The 24210-nt window shown below is 35.8% G+C and overlaps 1 protein-coding gene across 3 annotated transcripts in view; it reads right to left on the reverse strand.

Moving 5' to 3' along the window:
• The window catches only part of cers2a (ceramide synthase 2a), a 42326-nt gene that overhangs the window by 9900 nt on the left and 8216 nt on the right, over positions 1-24210 (reverse strand). For 2 of the 3 annotated variants that reach the window (XR_015515694.1, NM_153671.2), the window contains exons 2-8: positions 17503-17676; positions 14894-15011; positions 11603-11721; positions 8898-8955; positions 7117-7167; positions 4969-5061; positions 2239-2367 (exon numbers count right to left, since the gene is read on the reverse strand). Coding sequence is in view for 1 of the 3 variants with exons in the window: in NM_153671.2 (NP_705957.1) it covers positions 2239-2367; positions 4969-5061; positions 7117-7167; positions 8898-8955; positions 11603-11721; positions 14894-15011; positions 17503-17675 (741 nt within the window). In the remaining 2 variants the exon portion in view is untranslated. Of the gene's footprint in view, positions 2368-4968; positions 5062-7116; positions 7168-8897; positions 8956-11602; positions 11722-14893; positions 15012-17502; positions 17677-24210 lie in introns of all 3 variants that reach the window. The other variant, XR_015515695.1, reaches the window with a different exon arrangement.

The following is a 24210-nucleotide window of genomic DNA, read 5'->3' on the forward strand; positions in this document are numbered from 1 at the left end:
TGTGAAGTTTATATTCCTCTCAATTTGCTCGACCAACACAGGAAAAAGTTCAAAACACGATCAATCCTGCAAAACAGAATGATGTACTAAAATACACACTATATAATTCTACAAGAGCTCAGCATAATTGAGTACCACAGATATTTACATTAGATGTCGCCAACCCTGTTGTTGTCTATTGGAAGGAATGTATCAATTGAGCCGCCGTTTTAGTACAGGGTAGCGTTTCTTAGGAATGAATGCGGGACCAAGCTGAAGTGGAGGACTGGCCATCCAGAGCCAGAGGTATACTCATATATGCATACATCTATGATCAAGAGTTTTCCTGGTGGTCAGTATGCAATTTTTTTATTATTATTATTACAAAAATTATAATTTTACATCCACTTTCTAGATTGAAGTGACTGCACGGGCATCCTGACAAACAGCATGTGTTTGAGTATATGGCAATCTATTATCCTCCCTCTCTGTTTAAATTTGATCTAATTCATGTCCTGAAACACACCTCCTCTCCTGCTCTCATTTCTCATACTAACAGAGGGAGTGATTCGTTTGTGAATGAATCTCTGTTATGAACGACTCGTTTACTTAGCCAACAATAATACAAGTTTCTAGCACCGCAGCATCTTGTTGTCATAATTCTTTACCTTATGCTTTGTTTGCTCGTTACTACAGCTCTAAAGTCCAGCATCTTCACGATGGCACACTGTCTTGACTAGTACGGTTGAATGAAATTTGTGCTGGGAGCACTGTACAAATGTGGCGGTGCTACTGATGCATGTTCAGGGTCTGTATGCGACATCTAGTGTATCCATGATTGAGTACACCCCATTTCAAAAATTAATATTTTTTTATCCATTTCTCAGTGAATATAGGCTATGTATTTTGGTGTTTTTTTTTTACAAAACAGAGTTATTAAACAGATATATTTATTAAATTAATACTGTAGTCACCAACCATATTTAGAAATTAAAAGATAATATAATATTCAAGATAAATATTGCATAAAAGAGCCGCAAATGGCAGATTGTGTTTTCAGGCTAACAAACATACAGATGTCATATTTCTTGATGTCAAGCGTCTGATTTTTAATGAAAATAGTGTAAATATACAGAATTTAACTAACCTTTTTAAGAAAACTAACCGAGTTTAAATATAGTTCATGTTCCTCACACCACAACACACTTGTGGCTTTCGCTTAATCTATGTTTTCCCCATATTGTCACACTGAATGAAAGATCATCATCTTCAGCTGAACCTCGCAAAAACTGAAATGCTTGTAGTTTCTGCCAACTCGACCCTACACCATAACTTTTCAATCCAGATGGATGGGGCAACCATTACTGCATCCAAAATGGTGAAAAGCCATGGAGTAACGATTGATGACCAACTAAACTTCTCTGACCACATTTCTAGAACTGCTCGATCGTGCAGATTCGCACTCTATAACATCAGAAAGATCCGACCCTTCTTATCTGAACATGCAGCTCAACTCCTTGTTCAAGCTCTTGTTCTCTCCAAACTGGATTACTGCAACTCTCTACTAGCTGGGCTTCCAGCTAACTCTATCAAGCCTCTTCAGCTGCTCCAGAACGCAGCAGCACGAGTGGTCTTCAATGAACCTAAACGAGCACATGTCACTCCGCTGCTAGTCCGTTTGCACTGGCTGCCAGTTGCTGCTCGCATCAAATTCAAAGCTCTGATGTTTGCCTACAAAGTGACTTCTGGCCTTGCTCCTTCTTATCTGCGCTCACTTCTGCAGATCTATGTGCCCTCCAGAAACTTGCGTTCTGTGAATGAACGTCGCCTCGTGGTTCCATCCCAAAGAGGGAAGAAATCACTTTTGCGAACGCTCATGCTCAATCTGCCCAGTTGGTGGAATGAACTCCCTAACTGCATCAGAACAGCAGAGTTACTCGCTACTTTAAAGAAACGACTAAAAACTCAACTATTTAGTCTCCACTACACTTCCTAATCTGCAACTGCCTCTCTGAATATCACACTAACTGTACAAAAAAAAAAAAAAAAAAACTAATACTACTAATACTTCCCTTCTTAGACTTTACAGACCTGAAACTTGCCTATAGCACTTATTCATTGTTGCTCTTAGTTGTGTAAATTGCTTCCTTGTCCTCATTTGTAAGTCGCTTTGGATAAAAGCGTCTGCTAAATGACTAAATGTAAATGTAAATATTGTTCTGAGCTCCAGAGCCTCATGTTGTTCTGATGTTTTATTACCTCCAGCAGGTAGTCGGAGGCGTCGTGCACCAGCATAATGAGGGTTCCTGCTCTGATGTAGTTCACACACCACGAGAAACTGATCAGCAAGATGGTGGCAACATGGTGCACTATCTGCTCTTTAAAGTCCTGGAAAAACAGACAAACAGGCAGCATTATTTTATACACCAAACAACACAACGGCTTTGGTCACATACATAATATAAATTATATAAATATTAAAATGATTGGGTTATTAAGAATATTACTGATAAAGATAAAGTCAATAGCATTTTGATTTTAAAGGCTACATTTCCTGAAATCGAAATAACAGGACTGTAAAAACTGCAATATTGTGAAATATTAGAGCAATTCCAGCGTTATGGATGTGACATTTGCAGTAAAAACTCAAAACATAAATTTACATAGAAAGCACGTTCACATTATATTGAAACTTTTGTTTATATTTTCCCGAACAACTGACCACAGAGTTAAGGGACCAGAAAAATATCAATCTGTAAACATCTTTTGCACTTTAAATGAGGGAAATAAACATGCGTTATGGATGCGACATAAAAAGTCTGCTGGTTTACAGTATACAACATGGTTTGTAGAAATTCTGTGAATTAAACTGCACAACCCAAAAGAAACAATGCTAATCAAAAGGACAAGAGTCAGCTCTCTATAGAACAAAAATGATTGATTATTTAATTTAATATTTTCACTTTTATGAGGAAAAAGTGTCGTGACGGATGTGACAGATGTGAAATTGCCACTTGTGTGACTTTGGTAAATCAAATAGAATAGTTTGAAAACACTGACAGATGCATTGAGTATTTCTAAAGTACTGTAAAAATACTTGCCTACACAAAAAACCCAGAAACAGCTTCAGTATTTTAGTGAAAACTTTTTTTTTTATGGCAAGGTTGACATTTGCATGCAATTGCTCATTAATATAATAACTTCTATTATAATATTGAAAACAAAAAACAAAACTGCAAAGCCCTGTGTGAAAAAGTGTTTCTCAAGCAGAAGCGAACTTGAGTTCCGCAGCAGGAAATCCTCCAAAGCAGACCAGCAAGTCCACGACTCAAAATCTAAATAAAGACTTTGGAATGGCCTAGTCAGGGCTTAATTTGTGCTGGAACACGCCGGATCCAGCACCTCTGAAGTCTGATCCGGCACCTCAACTGCCCTCCTCCCCCCTCCCGTTCACTTTGTTCCACGACACCCTCTTTCGTCCGCGACAACAAAGCCCCACTCTAGCTCTTAACTTATGTCTGCGACACCCCTCCGCTAACCCCCACCCCCCGATCTCCACTTTCATGCGCGACACCTCTACATACTCAGCTAGCATACCGGATCCGTTATCTGTTCCGGGACCTCGCGATTCACAAATTAAGCACTGGGCCTAGTCAAAGTCCTGACCTGAATCCAATTGAGATGAGGTAGGGCGACTTTAAAAAAGGCAGTTCAAGCCCTCTAATGTGGCTGAATTACAACAATTTTCCAAAGAGGAGTGGGCCAAAATTCCTCTATAGCACTGTAGCAGACTCATTACAAGTTATTGAAAACGCTTAAATGCAGTGTTGCTGCTAAGGGTAGCCAAATCAGTTAAACGATTCAGGGGCAAACACTTTCACACAGGGCTATGTCGTTTTGGATTTTGTTTTCTCTAAGTAATAAAGACCTTTATTAAAACTGCATTACGTGCTTACTTGTGTTATAGATGACTAATATTTAAATTGGTTTGATGATCTGAAACATTAAAGAGTGACAAACATGACAAAATAAAAGAAAACACTTTCACATCACTGCAAGTTTGTCTAATTATGCTTGTTTATTCTTTTGCTAAACTGTATCTATATTTTGTAGATGCTGTATATTCTTTTTCTTTTTTAATAAAGGCACTGAATTTAGGTTACTTCAGCAGCTCTGTTCTGTGATAGTAGCTTGAGAGTCAAAGTTCAGGATGAGCATCACAGACTAGGTGACTAATTAATCAAACCATCACTTCAAATTGGTCACCTATTAAAATTCAGTTGGGGAAAATGTGACCAGGTGACATTCAATGTTGCATTTTATTATCTCAGTCAGGTTTTTTTTTTCATGTTGTACAAAGCTTGATTTAATACATAACCCATCTGTAAATCAGTCTGGTGTATTTATATAATCTTATCAGGCCCCTAAAATGTTCCTTCAGACTTCAGAAAGAATAAAAATCAATGCATCCCCTTCAATTAAGCAAAATTATGAAGCTTGTTTCCTTGATGTAGTCACAGTGAGGTTGCTTTTCCATTTACAGTGCACAGGGTAAATTAGTACACCCTCATATGAAAATTAATACTTGTATTCATTTCTCAGTAATGGCCGGTGCTTAATTTGTAAATGAATAATTCCCGGAATAAAACCAGGAAATAAAAGTTAGCATGATCGACATCCACCACAAATTAAACTTTTTACCAGAACATGAAGTCATTAACGGTGATAGCGCAAAAAAAGCATCAAATTTCTTCACGGTCTTTAATTATTTTGTATCATATAACTTTATGGGTCAATTAGCCACGTAGCTACAAACATTGATCCTATGAAAAAAATCACTATTGAGTTTACCAACACCTTTACTAACAGCATTGACAGTAAAATATTAACTCTACTCAGACACGCATACAATCTCCACACCAATCTCCATGTGATAAGCAACATCTGAAAACTCTGAACAAGACTGATCACTGATTAAAGTTTACTTACTTTTCGCTTGACGTCTGATGCGACGCTGAAGAGGAGAGACATGTAAAACCCTAGTTCAATCATGTAGTACCAGTACTGAGAAGGCAACAGCGGCTGGAGAGAAAAAGCAAACAATCGTTTAATTCAATAAGTCAAGATTTTATGTGGTGTCATTTTCTGCCGCATATGGTCTGAAGCTTAAAGGAACACTACACTTTAAAAAAGGCTAATTTTAAAACTCTCCGAAAGCTAAACAGTGGAGTTTTAACATTTTTGAATCCATTCAGTCAGTCTCAGGGTCTAGCCAGAATACTTTTAATCAAAATAAATCATAAATATATCATCATAAATCATCGAATCGGATTAGCATCTCGCGCAAAAAAAAGGCTAATTTTACAACTCTTCTAAAGCTAAACAGTGGAGCTTTGACATTTTTGAATCCAGTTAGTCAATCTCCGGATCTAGCTAGAGTACTTTCAGCTTAGCTTAGCATAAATCATTCAATCGGATTAGACCATTAGCATCTAACACAAAAAAGGCTAATTTACAACTCCCCTAAAGATAAACAGTGGAGTTGTACCATTTTTGAATGCAGTCAACCGATCTCTGGGTGTACCAGGAGTCCTTTTATCTTAGCTTAACATAAATTATTGAATCAGTTTACATCATTAGCAATTCACACACAAAAATGGCAAATATTACAGCTCCCCTAAAGATAAACAGTGGAGTTTTAACATTTTTGAATCCATTCAATTGATCTCCAGGTCTGGCTAGAGCACTTTTAGCATAGCTTAGAATAAGCCATTGAATCGGATTAGACCACTAGCATCTCGCACAAAACACATAACACAAAAAGGCTAATTTTACAAATCTTCTAAAGCTAAAGAGTGGAGTTTTACCATTTTTGAATGCATTCAACCCATCTTGGGGTGTGGTGGGAGCCCTTTTAGCTTAGCTTAGCATAAATCATTGAATCAGATTAGACCAAAAATTAGGTAAAAAAAAGAAGACTTTTTAGAACTTAAAAGCTTGATTCTAGTAGTTACACAGTGTACAAAGATCGGTGGAAAATAAAAAGTAGCTATATTCTAGATTAATATGGCTAAGAACTTTCTCCTCATTCAGGCGTAATAATACTCATGGCTGCAGCATGATATTATCCAGCTAAAAAAAATATTCCCCAGCTAGGCAACAGCAACAGGGGTTGTCGCGAGGACACTTCAGATTAGTTTGGAAGGGCACTTTCTATCCAAGACTAAAAAGGGCATGTGCACTGCACAGGTTGAGCCCTGTGTGTGCACATGCCTGGTATTAGCTGTTCTTGTTGAATCACTGAATTCCTCCTCATTTTTATGTCGCTGTGGACAAAAGTGTCTTGTAAGAAATGAGTCTGCCTCGACCCAACTTCCACTCTAAATGGTGAATTGATGCTCAATTGCCAAAAGGGCTGACTTTGAGAGAAAAGAGAAGTCAACAGGGTCTTGTCTCTGCATTATTTGAGGTGACTACATCTCGACCAAATGGTAACAATTGTAGAATGGGGATGGGTGTGGTGCACAAAGAACCATCTCATTAATGATGTTGAAACTGCATTAACATGGAGAGATAGGGAGAACAGCTGGGTCAACAGCCAAGGAGCAACTTCATTAACATCTAAAGGCAACATTAAAAAACATTATAAAGCTTTGAGTTTAAGAATGTTCAGGGTTCATTCTGACTCCGGTGAACCCAAGGTACTGCCATGTATTTTGAGACTGCTATGCTGAATAAACATCTTCATTTAGACTTTCTTCGTCATCATCATTTTTTCTTACTGTCTGCTAAATGACTAAATGTGAAATTATCAAAACTTTTTTTTTTCATTTGTGTGAGATGCTAATGGTCTAATCCAATTCGATGATTTATGCTAAACTAAGCTAAAAAGTGCTAAAACTCAACTGTTTTACTTTAGGGGAGCAATATAATTACCCTATATTTAAAAAAATGGAGTGTTCCTTTAAGGTATTTTTGGCATCAGTTTCCATATATCTCATAGCAAAACCATATTTTTGCAATCCTCCTCAAATATTATATACATTAGCTTATCGACAAAAAAGCTGACTGAAGATTCATTTTAGATTAAGACAATATTGAAACCTACAAGTCAACAGAAGAATGAAGTGAGCATACCAGCACTGGAAACCCTGCCCACATCTCCTTCGTATCGTAGAACCAAGGTTTCTGAGGAATACAAACAACATGAAGAGAATTTGAGACTAGATAAAGGTGCTCTGCCATTTCATCTCAATAAAACCTATGCAGGTCACAAGTATAAGATTACACCAGTTAAAAAGTGGTGGTCAACAAGCATGGGAATTCTTTAACAGCCAAAGGCAAAATGCAGGTTCAATTTCAGAATTTTCTAACATTTTTTGTGTTGAATTATAGCTTGGTGTGTATGGATGTTTCCCAGTACTGGGTTGCAGCTGGATGGGTATCCGCTGTGAAAAACATATGCTGGATAAGTTGGCGGTTCATTTCGCTGTGGCGACCCCTGATGAATAAAGGGACTGAGCCAAAGGAAAATAAATGAATGAATTTTAGCTTGCAACTCTTAAACTTTTCTAAAATGCAGCAACAAAATAATAACAATAAAGGAAATTAAGGTTTTAACTTTAAAAGACTTTGTAGAGTTCAAATATGGTTTATGCAAACTTTTGAAATTAACCCCTTAATGGTCACTCTAATACTTGAATTCACACTTGGAAATGAAATATTATATATGCATTTTGTATAGAGTTTGCTGAGGTAAGTTCAAGTTTAGACCATTTTTTCATCAATATGTACTGAAGAATTGTTAAGGGGACAATTCCATTTCCAAAAAAAATGAAATCCAAGATTTCATTTTTGCTAAAAAAAAAAAAAAAAAAAATCTAAATAAATGTCAAAATAAAAACTTGCATTAATTCATAGGAAACTATTAAAAATTACATAAAGTAGTAAATAGTTAAATAATGAACAGATATCAGCTGTTTAACCTTTGTGGCCAAAATATTAGAAAAAAATAAATGGGACAGATAAAATTTTAAATTTAGTAAAATTGTTAAAATTTTTAATCCAAACATAGTAATAATAATAATAATAATAATAATAATAATCATAATAATACTAAAAACAATAACAATATTAATAATGTTATATTGATAAGTTGTTTATCTGTTTTCCTACCTTAAATAAATAATAATAATAATAATAATAATTATTATTATTATTATAATAATTATAATAATAATTATTATAATAATAATAATAATAATAATAATAATAATAATAAATGATAATAATATTAATAATAACATTAATAATGTTATAATAATTGTTATTGTTATTATTATTATATAGGCCTTGTTAAGAAGCGATCATCCATCAGCATCAGGTGCACAGCGGTAAGACGTTTAGCAGTGAACTGTGACCTTATTTTAAACGACAAATGTGTAATAAAACTGCTAATTTACGTTTTTATTTAATTTATGCATACGCAATGAATGTAAGCCTGCAAACTGATCAAATGAAGAATATGTAAACTTAGTTCATATACATAACTAAATAATAATTAAAAGTCTGGGTGCTGAACACAGAGGACTTTTATTTTGAGGGTGAAGCCACAAGCTCAGATTTGGTTGACCAATCAGAGGAAAATGGGTGTTTCAGCATCGCCTACATGTGTATAATTAATTTAAGTCGTTTATCAGTTTTCCTACCTTAAATAAATAAATAATAATAATAAATTAATTAATTTAAAAAAAAGAGCCAAAAATCTTGTTTTTAGTTTTTTGTGAGCAAAAGAAAAAACAAAAAACAGCCATTTTCTTAGTTTTCCTTTTTTTTGTTTGAAAACAGAAGATATCCTGATTCTCTTTAACCCCTACAGATAAACTTTAAAGTCGTGACGGTGCATTTGAGATACTCACATCAATAAGTGCAGCAAGGCCAGCAATGAAAGCAACAAGGTAAAAGGTAAATCTCCAACTGTAAGAAAATGTACATCCATTTCAGCAAATCGACACTATCGGCAACAAAATAATATTACATGCATAACTTTCAAGAATTACTGCTTCCAAAAACATTTCTTTTAAGGGTCTAGACATATTCAATCATGAAGTTACTACACACACACAATGACAAAATGTACAAAAAAACAAGGTGCATACGCTCCACTCACAACACAAACACTACTATTACAAGCCAACAGCTCCTACGCCAGTTTTTTTGTACAGCATCTACAACCTACTGTTGACTGACAGCATGAAAACAGGCTAATTTAAAGGATGTTTCAGGCTTAATACAAGTCAAGCACTATCGACAAGCATTTGTGGCTTAATGTACATTAGCACAGAGAATAAAAGATGCATTAAAGCAGCGCACTTAAGTAAACTGGGTCATGCACTTCTGAAATATGAGGGCGGTGTTTATGTCTAAGCACATAATCGAATTCATTTAGGCTGTAAGGATGCTTAAACTGCGTCTTGTGTTGTAGGCGGATACATTTCTGGATTTATGATGGTCATACAGTGCATCCGGAAAGTATTCATAGCGCTTCACTTTTTCCACTTTTTTTATTGTTACAGCCTTATTCCAAAGTAGATTCATAAAATTTATTTCCTCAAAATTCTACACACAATACCCCATACTGACAATGTGAAAAAAGATTTTTTTAAATTGTTGCAATTTTTTTACAAATAAAAAACCTGAAAAATCACATGTACATAAGTATTCACAGCCTTTGATGTGAAGCTTTAAATTGAGCTCAGGTACATTCTGTCTCCACTGATCATTATTGAGATCTTTCAGCAGCTTAACTGGAGTTCATCTGTGGTCAATTCAGTTGATTGGACATGATTTGAAAAGGCAAACCCTGTCTATATATTGCCCCAGGGTTGACAGTGCATGTCAAAGCACAAACCAAGCATGAGGACAAAGGAATTGTCTGTAGACCTCCGAGACAGGATTGTCTCGAGGCACAAGAATGGGGAAAGTTACAGAAGAATTTCTGCTGCTCTGAAAGTTCCAATAAGCAAAGTGGCCTCCATCATCCGTAAGTGAAAGATGTTTGGAACCACCAGGACCAGGACCACTAGGTTGAGTGATCGGGGGAGAAGAGCCTTAGTCAGGAAGGTGATCAATAATCTGATGGTCACTCAGTCTGAGCTCCAGCATTCTTCTGTGGAGAGAGGAGAACCATACAGAAGGACAACCATCTGTGCAGCAATCCACCAATCAGGCCTGATGGTAGAGTGGCCATATGGAAGCCACTCCCCGCCTGAAATTTGCCAAAAGGCATCTGAAGGACTCTCAGACCATAAGAAACAAATTTCTCTGATCTGATGAGACTAAAATTGAACACTTTAGAGTGAATGCCAGGTGCTACGTTTGGAGAAAACCAGGCACCACTCATTACCAGGCTAATACCATCCCTACGGTGAAGCATGGTGGTGGCAGCATCATGCTGTGGGGATGTAATTCAGCAGCAGGAACTGGAAGACTAGTCAGGATAGAGGGAAACATAAATACAGCAATGTACAGAGACATCCTGGATGAAAACCTGCTTCAGAGTGCTCTTGACCTCAGACTGAGGCAACAGTTCATTTTCCAGCAGGACAATGACCCAAAGCACACCACCAAAATATCAATGGAGTGGCTTCACAACAACTCTGTGAATGTTTTTGAGTGGCCCAGCCAGAGCCCAGACCTAAATCCTATTAAACATCTCTGGAGAGATCTGAAAATGGCTGTACACAGTCGCTTCCCATCCAACCTGATAGAGCTTGAGAGGTACTGCAAAGAGCAATGGGTGAAAAGACAGGTGTGCCAAGCTTGAGGAATCATATTCCAAAAGATTTGAGGCTGTAATCGCTGCCAAAGGTGCATCAATAAAGTATTGAGCAAAGACTGTAAATACTTATTATAAATATATACATTTATAACAAGTATCCATAAATATATAAATATCAGATTTTTCAGCTTTTTTATTTTTAATAAATTTGCAACAATTAAAAATAATCTTTTTTCACCTTGTCATTAAGTGGTATTGTGTGTAGAATTATTTTGGAATAAGGCAGAAACATAAAAAATGTGGGAAAAGTCAAGCACAATAAATACTTTCTGGATGGACTGTATTTTGCAAACATTTAGTGGAATATTTTTAATTCTCTTACACTAACAAGTGAAATATTAAAGATTATCAACAATATCCCAAATGCTTTAGATAAATCTCAGCTTGTACCGTACCGTTCACATTCCTTTAATTAGACGTGTTGAATGTGTTTTTTTCGTGTGAAGCACAAGACAGGTAATGTTGAAATGTCAAAGACGAGATATTAAAAGGACCAGTCCAAAAGTTAGTAGAACAGTGAATTTACTTCATACATTAGCCAAATTTTATTCTGCTTATAATAACACCACATACCGTTTTTTCCTGAGTGCTTCCTACCACCTAATGGAAAATGTTTATTTGTTCTGTTGTACTGTGAATATCGTGTACTCTGCGTTAGTGTTGAGATTATCAGGAAGCACTGTTAATCATTTGATATTTTTATGACATTTGCTTTTTTGTAAGGCTTATAAAATGTGATATCATTTGAGCTTTATGAAGGGATGCAGGTGCGTTGTCGTGTACCTGGCCTCTCTGAACTTCTTCAGCTGGTTTGGTCGCTCTTGGTTCCTTCGTCGCCGGAACCATCTGTGGATCTCTCTCTCCGTGTGCCCCGTCTTTTTCACTAAACTCTCCACTTCAGCCTGTAGGGCAGCAGAGAACATCAAGGGTCATTAAATTAATTAATACAACACATCCTATGCTGTGTATTAATAACAAGGATGATGTGAACAGAGTGGAAAATTTGACTGTGTACACATATCCATAGTTTTTATTAAGCATTTACTTAAATGAACAATACTTGTACAGTATATATTAATTATTTACTAACACATTATTAAAATCAGTTTACATTGTTAATGCACAAGAGAACCAACGATGGCTTTTCATTTCATTAACTAACAAAGATGAATAAATAATGTAATAAATGTATTGTGGATTGTTTGGCCTATGAATTAACACAGTTACATGAACTTTATTAGTTACAGACTAACCTTATTTGAAGTTTTTTTTATTTATCTTAAGTGTTTAAGGTGTTACTTATCATTATATTGTAATGATATCATGAGGTGCATTTTGATAACTTCAGTCAGAGCAAGATGGAGGTGTACATTTCAAATTTCAATGTCCTAGTTTCTAATAACACCTGAAAAAATTGGAAGGAAAAAGTCAGCTAACATGGGTTTAATCAGAAATAATGTAATAAAAATAAGTATAATAAAAAAATACAAAAAAAATACAATCATAATAATAATAATATTGAGACAATTAAAACAATGTTTACCAAACACTGTTGTTAGTTCAATGAAATATTTTTAATTAAAATATCAAAAACAGAAATGAACTAAACAAAATACAGAAAGTAAACAGAGTTTACACTTTTTCACTTTATTTTTAACAAATCAATCCCAACACAAAATATTTGTGGAAAGTAGTCTGCTGGATAACAGGGTGTCCTGATTTGCTGAGGAAAAACTCAATCATAATTAATTAATGATGAATTTCATCATATAGGAGATTACAGAAGTGAATCAATGAGATGCAAACTAGTCCCTCTCTGAACAGATTCTGCTATATCTACACACATACAGCTTAAAAATTTAACTTTAATGGATAGTTTAGCCGAAAAAATAAAATAAAATAAATGTACTCACTATTTGGTTTTCCTCAAGTGCTTCTAAACCTTTACTCTTTTGACATGATTCCACTGAGTAGTACGATACGCTTTTATAGCCATTTTCACTGTCAGAGTATCAGAAAGCGAACTGTATTGTACAACTTTTTGGGTACGCTTTTGAAAGGGTACCTACCACAACAAAAGGGTATGAAAAGGCGGAGCGAGACGCGCAGCTGAACGCTATTGGTTTACAGAGATGAATCACTGGCGCGTGTACAAGCAGGAAATTGAAATCAAAGGAACCGCCATTTTTAAATGAACAGCCGATACATTACACCGTAATAATATATACATATAATAACAAGCCATGGTGACCAGAGCTTTAACAAACCTTGTTGTCGAGCAGCCACAAACCAAGAAGAAGAGCAGAATCTACCCTACCGTTGTTTTCAAAGTCGTCTAAAGCGCGAGCGGATTCATTTTCTCGCTTGCGCTCGCCACAGGTCTTTATCTGAAATAAACTTCTTGAGCTGATGATAATAACGTGCGTGTGATTATTGAAGCGCTTCTGACATCCGATCCTTTTAGAAACGGAAACTCGCGAGTAAAGCACAAACAATCAAAGAGAAGCCCGATAAAAAGGAGCAAATGATTCTTTCAGCAACCTAAAACATGAACAAACTGCCATGTTTACCTATTATCATCATCACCTTTTTGACTATTATGAACTCGGGAATGATGGAATTACTCTCTAACAGAGGTTACATGTACAGATACAGATGAGAGGTTTGCACTGATAGTAGCTATATGTTGCATGTTGTTTTTGAACCCAAATAAGGACTAATTGTGTGCTGTGTGTAGTTTTTCTGTTATTGAAAACATATTGGAGACTGTAAGGGTCAGTATGTGTTCATATACGTTGCATTTATTTAGTTATTTTATATAATTGCAGACGTTACAGTAAGCTATTTCATCACTGATCTGCAGTTATAATCAAATCTCGTTCATAAAAAAGTTAGAAATGAACATTTTACACAAGTCTTTGTGTGTATAAAGCATCTTTTTTGTGAGAAGTGCTTCTCATATGACCCATACAGCTTTATGTTGACATTTCCTCAAGCGAGAATGACGTTGACTGAAACTTTGTCATACACCACGTACCCTTTTGGCAGTGAAAATGCAAGCCTGATAAAGGTGACCCGTACCGTTCTGTACCACTCAAGTGAAAACGGGCTAATTAATACAAAAAATATATTCGGAGGAAAGCTGTTACCAGCAACCAGTAACCACCGACTTCCATGGTATTTGTTTATCCTAACAAGTGAAGGCTGAATAAACGATGATAGGATTTTCAATTCTGGGTAAACTGTCCGTTTAAGGTTTAAAGGTGCTTTAAGTAAGGCGGCAGATTGAATAGATGAAAGGGACATGTCCTACTTCCCACTTATGTAGTCATGATTATAAGCGTTTCATTGTTGGAATGGATAAAGTGTAGCATTTAATTCACTGACAACCATATAATACACTTTAATTGCATTGTGGGACACACACTAGACAGTCGAGTACACACAGCAGTGTAAAAGTGCATACGGTTTAGCCAGGTCAGTTATTTACTTCCAATTGCCATGTCAACTTTACACAAAGACCTCAGTGCTCAAAACTCACCGCCTGGAGACATATGATGATGAAAATTTTTGTCTTCTCTTGTTTGTCATCTGCTGATTCAGCTCTGCTTTCCCACCCATTGAGTTCTTTATATCAATGATTTTAAAGGACTTTATAGGACACATTTACAACAAACAAACACAAAACCAAACTGCTGCTGGTGTATTTGTGGAAACAGTAAAAAAACCTATTGTGTAGGTCAAAAAAAATTCTATTAAGTAAAAATCATGTTCCATGAAGATATTTTCTAAATTTCCGTACCATAAATGTATCAAAACGTTAACAAATAAAATAAACAAAATTTGTTTAGTAATGGGCATTGCTAAGAATTTATTTGAACAAATTTCTTTCAATATTTAAATTGTTTAACCATCAGACTACATATTTTCCTAACCCTATCCCAACACCCTTATGTTATCCTGATTTATTCAGCTTTCAGAAAAAGTTTCAATCTCAATTTCATAAAACAAATGGACTCTTATGAGGGTTTTGTGGTCCAGGGTCACATTTTGTACTGATGTATGGATTTGTACCTGTTTGGGGCTTTTACTTGTGCTCCTGAAGTAAGCCTCCAGCATAGGGTTGTGCGCCGCTCGCACTCGAACTTTCTCCTTCACACCCAGAGCTGTGGCCAGACGAATGGCCACCGTCCTACAGATGGAAGACAGTATTAAACTCTCAATGCTTGAGCTGGAAAAACTGACAGCAGCGCGCCAGATATATATATATATATATATATATATATATATATATATATATATATATATATATATATATATATATATATATATATATATATATATATATATAAAATATTGAATATTCATAGGCTGCTATGCTTATGAAAGGCTGAAGCAATTTCCTTCAATATAAATTACATTTGACATGGATTACTGGACCGTTCCATTTGCATAACGGACGATGAATTGATATCAGATGTTCTGTGTCTGAGCTCCTTCTTAGGCCTGGTTTATACTCAACACGTCTGCTGGTTCGCTTGAGTGTGCGTGGTGAATGTGACGTCATCGGAGAGTTTGCGAAGGTTCGCTTTGGGTGCGCACGACATGATTTCGGCTGGCGGAATGCATGATTTTTTTGTTTTTTTGAGACTCGAGTAAACAGTTCTCTCAGCACCGCATTTAAAAATCTTTAAAAATATCTGCATTTTTTTAGCAAGGGCTCTTTTTTTTGCATTTATTCTTGCCATAATAAAAATAAATTTGTAGTGAAACTCATAAAAAAAAGCAAGTGATACATCAAAGTTTGATTAATTTTTTTTCCTTCAATGATTGATAAATCATTCAAATAATTTATAAAAATAATAAAAATAATTAGTTTAATAATATTGATTGATATTAATGATATGACGTAGTTCCGAAAACTTTCTACTTCTCTGTCTATCCTTCTGATTTTACAGTCAGTTCCTTTTGACCGCCCCCTGTCATTTTAAAGAACATCACAATGGCGAACGCGTCAAGTATAAAAGCCTCGTCTGGTTCATGAGGTGCGCGATGGGGCGCCAGGAGAAAGTATAAATCCAGCTTTAAGTTCACCAAGGCGGCATTATTTAAACATGAATACATGAATATTACAATACAATATTATTATAAAACATTAATAATACATTTATTATAATACATTAAGATTAGTTTTAAAATGCAAGTTAAAGCCAAAACTGAATTTTCAACCAACACTCCTGTTTGTAGAGTAAAACTTCTTCAGCCATCATCATTAGTGCTTCACAATATTGTGGAAGTCTGCTATTTTTTCAGGTTTGACTTGAATAAATAGTAATATTATTGTCACTTTTGATTAAATTAATCCATTCTTACTCAAAATACTCCTTTCTAAAATATGCATGGTTACATTATTTTGAAACGAAACTTTTGAATGGCATAAAACAGAACAGTTGTGTCAAAAATTGTTTAAGTAATGATCACAACATAAGTAAACACTAAAAATAAACATTCACATCTACACTACCTGACAAGTCTTACCGCCAATCCAAGTTTTAGGAACAACTAATAATAACTTGACTTCTGGTTAATCATTTGGTATCAGAAGTGGCTCATATGAAAGGCAAAGACCTCTAGATGACACTTATTTAACCTAAATTAAATATGATCATGCCTTGATTTTTTTATTATTTAATTAGGACAGTAAGGTCTGACTTTGCTTGGACAAGTCTTGTCACTTAACAAAAATAATGTACAGTATAGAATATAAAGTCAGTGCAGTGGAAAAAGAATGAATATTGTGTACGACCTCAATAAGCTCAGAGGTTTGCATCCATCCATCTCTGCAATCACTCAAAGAACTTATTAATAAAATCATCTGGAATAGCAAAGAAAGTGTTCTTGCAGGACTCACAGAGTTCATCAAGATTTTTTTTTGTTCATCTTCAATGCCTCCTCCATCTCACCCCAGACATACTTAATAATGTTCATGTCTGGTGTCTGGGTTGGCCAATTCCTGAACCCCTTGAACTTCTTTGCTTTCAGGATTTTTGATATGGAGGCTGAAGTATGAAAAGGAGCGCTATCCTGCTGAAGAAATTGCCCTCCTCTGTGGTTTGTAATGTAATGGGCAGCACAAATGTCTTGATACCTCAGGCTGTTGATGTTGCCATCCACTCTACAGATCTCTCACACGCCCCCATACTGAATGTAACCCCAAACCATGATTTTTCCTTCAGCAAACTTGACTGATTTCTATGAGAATCTTGGGTCCATGCAGGTTCCAATAGGTCTTTTGCAGTATGTGATGATTGAGATGCAGTTCAACAGATGAAATCTACCTTCAGCTACTTTATTAAATGATCAACTAGAAGTCAACTTATTATTTGTTGCTCTTACAACTGGGATCGACAAGACTTTTGTCAGGTAGTGCATTTCTTTTACCTATACGATATATGTTTTCTGAACAAGAATATCTTTTATAAATATTTTTCTATGCTTTTAAACAAATTCAAATAAAAACACCCAATAAGTGTGATGCTGACATTTTTAAACAGCGTTCTCATTAGATCAACAGTAAGAACTGATAAAAGGTTCATGGCCTAAACCATATGTTGCAAGTGTAATATTGACATTGGTGTTAACCCCGTAAAAACACACTTCTGCAAAGCACGTTTCATGCTGACCTCTCGAAAACTTGTCGTATGATGAGGAAGGTGAGTGCAATGGGCAGGGTCACCCAGAGGTCTGCTGTTTTGGCATAGGTGACACCGTCCCGATCCTCCAGGTCAGCCCAGCCCAGGTCTCCAGGAAACCACAGCCTCTCGTTCCAGAACCACTCGCTCAGCCTGGACAACATCCTGATGCAGAGGAAGACACAAACATGACATTAGAGCTGCACAATATATAATTTCAGCTTTGATATCGCACAATAGTCACAAGTTATGTAATGTTGATTCTGAATTATAGTTGACCAGGAGCCACAGAACACATCAGATTTGAAGAGTCGCTGCCAAGTTTTACCATAATGGAGTGAAAGTGTATCATTTGCATGTGTTTTTAAGGCCTGTGACTGCCTTTCAAGAGAGTTCAAAACAATTGGACACAAATAGTTATGTTTGGAAGATTATTGTATTTTAATATTTATACAAAGTAAGTTTTTCTTAATTTGTGGCCTGTTTCTAGTCCAAATATTTACATTTCATAGAAGGAATGCACTGATATGGTCTGTTGGGCCGATACCGATAACTGATCAATCTTTAGATTTAAAGGCCAATAACCAACATGTTAGCCAGTAAATATAAATATTAAAAAATGTTATATTTTTATACAGTGAATAACTGCTTTTAGTTCAAAAACTTTATAAAAGGTTAAACTGATCTTAGAAAAGCCTACTCAAAGCAAAAAATAGCAATAATTTAATCATTTTAAGGTGATTATATAAGACATGTACTGGTATAGGATTCTGATGGCATGATAACCGTGGATATAATTATCACGGTTTCACAGTCTCACGGTATTGAGATTAATACTCTAATATATATATTTTTTAAATGTCTGGGTAAAAATCAATAACGTTTTTTCCCTTTGAAAACAATATAATTTAATTTAGGAAACATTTATAATATTTTGAAAAAGTAAACATGTCAGGCTAAATAATTCAAATAAGACATTAAATTCTGCTGTCTTCAGTTGTTTCAAAAAACAGATTTCTTTACAATTTAAAATGGCATCTTTGGATATCTTTTCTGCTGGAGATACTGTTGTCGTAAAAAAATGGATGGTCAGGCAAGCAATGATCAACACAGCAGCAAACAGATGTATACGAACAATCCAGAATCGTAGTCAAAGTAACTGGCAGATGGTCACAAGGCAGGCAGGTCACAAGTCCGAGTGCGAGCGGCGCACAACCCTATGCTGGAGGCTTACTTCAGGAGCACAAGGCAGGCAGCAAACAGGAATAAATAAATAAACAAGGCGAGGATCAAAAACATAGCAAAGCAAGACAAAGGAAAACGCGTTGTAATGTCACTTAAACAGATAACAAGACTCAGCAACGTGTGTGTTTGAGAGGTTTATATATATATATATATATATATATATATATATATATATATATATATATATATATATATATATACATATATATATATATATATATATATAAAATAATTTTACGTAATAATTTCACGTCCAAATGTGCCATGGCGTGACGCAGCTGACTCTTAAAGGGAATTGAAGATGAGACTCTAATTGATTTAATGCACGTTATGCTCAAAACTCATTAAGAGAATGAGCAAAACCCTGTTAGACCATGCGCCAAGGTGCAGACCGTATTTTTTCTTAAGCCCTTAATGCTTTTTGTGCCATGCACTTTAGTTTTTGTGCCTAGATTGTTAAAATAGAGCTCTTTGTCTTACTGTTGCAAAACAGATATTTAAAAAAATGTAAAAAAAATAAATGAAATAAAACAAATGACTAACACTTTGCTCCACTGGTCAATTTTTATCTACCTGAAAACATCAAGAACATTCAGCAAAACAAAATCACTTAAAACAGAGTTGAATTGTTAATTTGGTGACATATCTTTCTTAACACGGCTTGCCTACTTGGTCATAAATTATTTCAGCATCGATACTAAAATCATAGCAGATTTTTGGATAAGAAAACCAGCAGGTCAACTCTTCTTGGTTTTAGAGATGGACACTGACAACTTTGCCTGATGTGCTAAAAAGAATTCAATTATATCATTGATTGCAAACCATTTGCAATATGTGCAGTACACTGCGATATGCATATCTGCTATATTTTGAAGCCCAAGTAGTAAACAATTCAACTTCACAAAAATAAAGGTGTTTACGGTTGAGCATTCCATCCTTTTTATAACCACCTCTTGTGACACCATGTCCTGCTTTCCATTCATTTAGATGTCTTTTGTCTGTGTCGCATACATATTTCAGTTAAACTGCTCTAGAATTAGTTAGGAAGTATGCTGAGACTCATTGTGTTCGGTGTGCACAAAGGTTGAAATGGAAACGTTCACATATAACCAAACACACCGCACTGACAGAACAATCCCACCAGAGATTGCTTTAATCTAACAAAACCTGCCAAGTGTGAACACACCCTTATAATTACGAAGCCTTTCTTGAAATGGCCCACACCCAATAATGTCTCAAAATGCTTTTTAGGCTGTCAGTTCACTAGTGTTTAAACAGAGCATGCGTTTACATTTATTATTTACAATACACTGCCAACAGTCTTCTGTGAGGGTGTAAAGTAAAACATTAAATTACACAAAAATGATCATTTACTCACCCTTAGGTGGTTCCAAAAGTTACAACCTTTATTCTGTTAAAAACAAAAGATCTTTTGAAGAAAGCTGGATTCTGGTTACCTTCAACATCCATAGTAGAAAAAATAAAGTCAATGGTTGCAGGTTTCTTTAAATCAGGGCCGGAGTGGGACACCTTTTCAGCCCTGGAGTTTCAAGCCTCAGACCGGCCCACCTCAATTCACGACTGACTATATTAAAATAAGTAAAATAAATAATATCATTTCCAAATCATTTTCTAATGACACTATCATGTCTTTTTTTGAGAAAACAGCTGCTTTAGAACTTCAAATGTTCAACAACCCTAACAGTATTATATGTCTTAACAATAAAAATGAAATCGATAAATTACTCTAACGAGGATCGAACCCGGGTCCGCGGCGTCTTAACCTAACGTGCTAACCACTGAATCACAACAGCTGGGTACAGTGTGGAGACACAACTGAGTTTATGATCATTAAAATAGATGAAAAGAGAAGAGTTGCGGTAAAATAATCAATAAAAAGGCTGTGGTCAAGTAAATAAATAAATTTAAAAAGTGTGACTGCTGAGAGCAACAGATTCTGGAGCTAGGGCCACCGGCCCTCACAGCCAAAAAACGGACCGGCCCACCGGGAATTCTCCCGGTACGCCCGATTAGCCAATCCGGGCCTGCTTTAAATTACCTTCTTTTGTGCAATAAAAGCAGGCAGGTTTGAATTAAGTGAAAGATAAATGACAGAATTTTTAACTTCAGAAAAACTAAACTCTACTGTTGGCTAACAGGCCCAAAATGACCTGCATGTTGCAACCATCAACAACCGGGACAAAAACTTAATTTTTGAAAACTTGAAGCTTGATGACGAGAGTGACGAGATGATCCCAAGGTTTCCATATCCGGGACCATGCCATATCCTGAGCTGCTGCTGCGCTGATGGTCATGGGAAGTGGAGAACATGAGTCTGATTCCAGCGACGCTCCAGGGACAGACGAGACTTCGCTGAGGCCAGCTTCCACTGCGGTGACTGAAGCTCTGCACAAGACTTTTGGCCAGCGGAGAAATTAAAATGGTCGTGCCCAACTGAGTCTGGTTCTCTCAAGGTTTTTTTCCTTCACTCCTATCAGGTGAAGTTTTTTTTCCCTCTCCGCTGTCGCCACTGCCTCGCATGGTTCAGGATTGGTAGAGCTACGCATCAATGAATTTGCTCTTCAGTGTTTGAACTCTCAGTAATGATTTTAAATCACACTGAACTGAGCTAAACTGAACTGAACTTAAACACTAAAAACTGAACTACACTGTTCCAGTTACTATGACCATTTATGTGAAGCTGCTTTGACACAATCTACATTGTAAAAGCGCTATACAAATAAAGCTGAATTGAATTGAATGACCTTTTTCTAAAACAACCCCAACATAAAAAATAAACCATTTTCTATTTTCATGAAGACTGTACACATATTGTAGGGTTCAACTGCACTGTAAAAACCAATTAGTTGCTTCACTTGAGTAACGTAAACAAACCTGTTGGCTTAAGGCTGATTTATACTTCCACTTCAAGTGACTGCCGTGATCCACGGTACCTGCCTTGCGTGTAGTCGTGCATTTATACTTCTGCGTGCTGGTTGTGTTGCTCTGCAATAACACTTCTGAAACGCTAGCTGGCAGTAGGTTTTGATGTTCCTCTGTGAAAGGTTCTTTGTGTGTGTGGGTGTTTTTATTTTTTTTTATTTGCTACTTTAAATGTACAAGTAGCTAAAACTCGCTCATTCAGAGGCGGGAACCAGCGGACATGCAACAGCTTTAATCAAAGTAAACACAAAAGTTTCCATCTGGAGTTCCTTCACGAGACTTGACACTTGTACACTCGCTCTATCAAGCTTGCGACTCTCAGCACCGCCCACACTCATCACCGCTACCAAACTGACTAATCACAGAGCTTGCGCTACATGCTGTTGCGTCATGTAGCTACATATTTTGAGAGGTGCGTCGTCAGAGTCATCGTCAACCACAGCAAGGGTTAAGCGACCGCACAGAGGCTGCGCTGGACCATACGCGTGCTCTTGAGGCAGAAGTATAAATTAAGTTGACTTTACCTACAAAAGTGAGTAAACTTGTTATAGCTTGGAACTATTGGGTTGACTTCATTTTTATAGTTTATAGTTTTTTTTTTTAATAAATTTAAGGCAATGCGTTGTTTACTCAATCACAAAAGAAGCAATGGGTTTACTTATGTTCTTAAAATCAACAAACAGCATCATTACAATCATTACAGCATCGATATCACAAAGTGTGAATCTACAACAGTCACATCGGATAGATATGCAGTGTTGAGTTGACTTTGCAGTGTTTTTTTTACATTTAAATATATAAATCCATAAAGCATGCACTGTTAATTTCACTTTATCTTTGCTTTATTGCATTTATCTGTGCTTGTAGTTTGTTTATTCCATTTTATGCATGATTCATTCCCCTACAGAAGCATCCCAATCAAAAATGAATACATTTAGTAACACTTTAGGAATCAATTCTCATTACCAATTCAATTCAATTCAGCTTTATTTGTATAGCGCTTTTACAATGTAGATTGTGTCAAAGCAGCTTCACATAAATGGTCATAGTAACTGGAACAGTGTAGTTCAGTTTTTTAGTGTTTAAGTTCAGTTCAGTTTAGCTCAGTTCAGTGTGATTTAAAGTCATTACTGAGAGTTTAATCACTAAAGAGCAAATTCATTGATGCGTAGCTCTACCAATCCTGAACCATGCGAGCCAGTGGCGACAGCGGAGACTAGTTACTTTTTAGCATGCACGTTATTGACATGCTTAACAGTACTTACTGTATAAAGCATATATTCTGTATAATCTTATTCTACATTGTAATCCTACCCAATGACCAAAACTACCTTAATAACTATTAATACGGAGCAAAATAGAAGCTGATTGAAGCCAAAGTCAAAATGGTTTGCCAAGAGTGAGTATTGAACCTTAAAATAAAGTGACCATAAACTCAAAGTATAAAGTATATTGCAATATAAATTGCAGAAAAATTTTATAATTATTTTTTTTTATATCATGCAGCCCAACTGTCATCCATAAAACCATTTTTACACCAGACACATGCATTGTACACTCCAATATAACTCTCACAAACACACAATAAGACACCGTAAAAGATACTAGATATTAGACACTAAATTGCCTACTAGAGCTGCACGATTAATCGAAAAAAAAGATTGCGATCTCGATTCGACCCCCTAAACTATCTTAATCCAGCATTTCTACGATTTTGCCAATCATATTTTAAAGTTCAGGAGAGAAGCAAAGGCGGCTGCACAAATCTTTTTATTGTTTCACACACGTTGCTCAGCGACAAGGACACCTCCAAATGATGTTAAAAGAGTCACATACTGTATTTATAAGGTATAAATCACCCCAAAATGTCATTTTTGTCTTCATATAATGATGTATTCACGGCCGGGAAATCACACGTGATGCGACATAAAATTATTATTGTTGTTTTACCATATGTTTGAGAAAAAACAATAATAATTGGCGCCTCGTAATTAACCTTTATTTTACATCTACAGAATCGTGAGAAAATCGTGATCTTTATTCTAAGCAAAACAACTGCGATTCTCATTTTAGCCAGAATCTTGCAGCTCTAGTGCCTACTCATAAAACATTGATGAAATACTGCACACTGACAAAGGAAAACTTAGACATGAAAACACTGTAAAAAAAAAAAAAAAAAAAAAAAAAAAAAAAACCTGGTTGCCTTAAATTAAGCTGAATCAAATTAATTTTATGAGCCCATTAAACTTATATTGTGTTAAGCTGACTTAACTTCCGTCAGAAGTCTACTTGCATATGTCACAAGTTGAATTAGTATGTCTCCTGCTATTTGCATGTCTTTATGACTTAATGCACCGCAAGTTTTCCCCTCCCAAAGTCCTTAAAAACATTTTTATTTTTACAGTTTGTCAAACACACGAGTCACAGATTCATTCATGAACAAAAGCTCTCCAACTGCTTTTTATAGTTGAGGTATTTACAAACCAAACAGTTCCTCAAAGCGGAGTGTGA

Source organism: Danio rerio, chromosome 19, assembly GCF_052040795.2.
Source record: "Danio rerio strain M-AB ecotype USA chromosome 19, GRCz13ab, whole genome shotgun sequence".
NCBI lineage: Eukaryota > Metazoa > Chordata > Actinopteri > Cypriniformes > Danionidae > Danio > Danio rerio.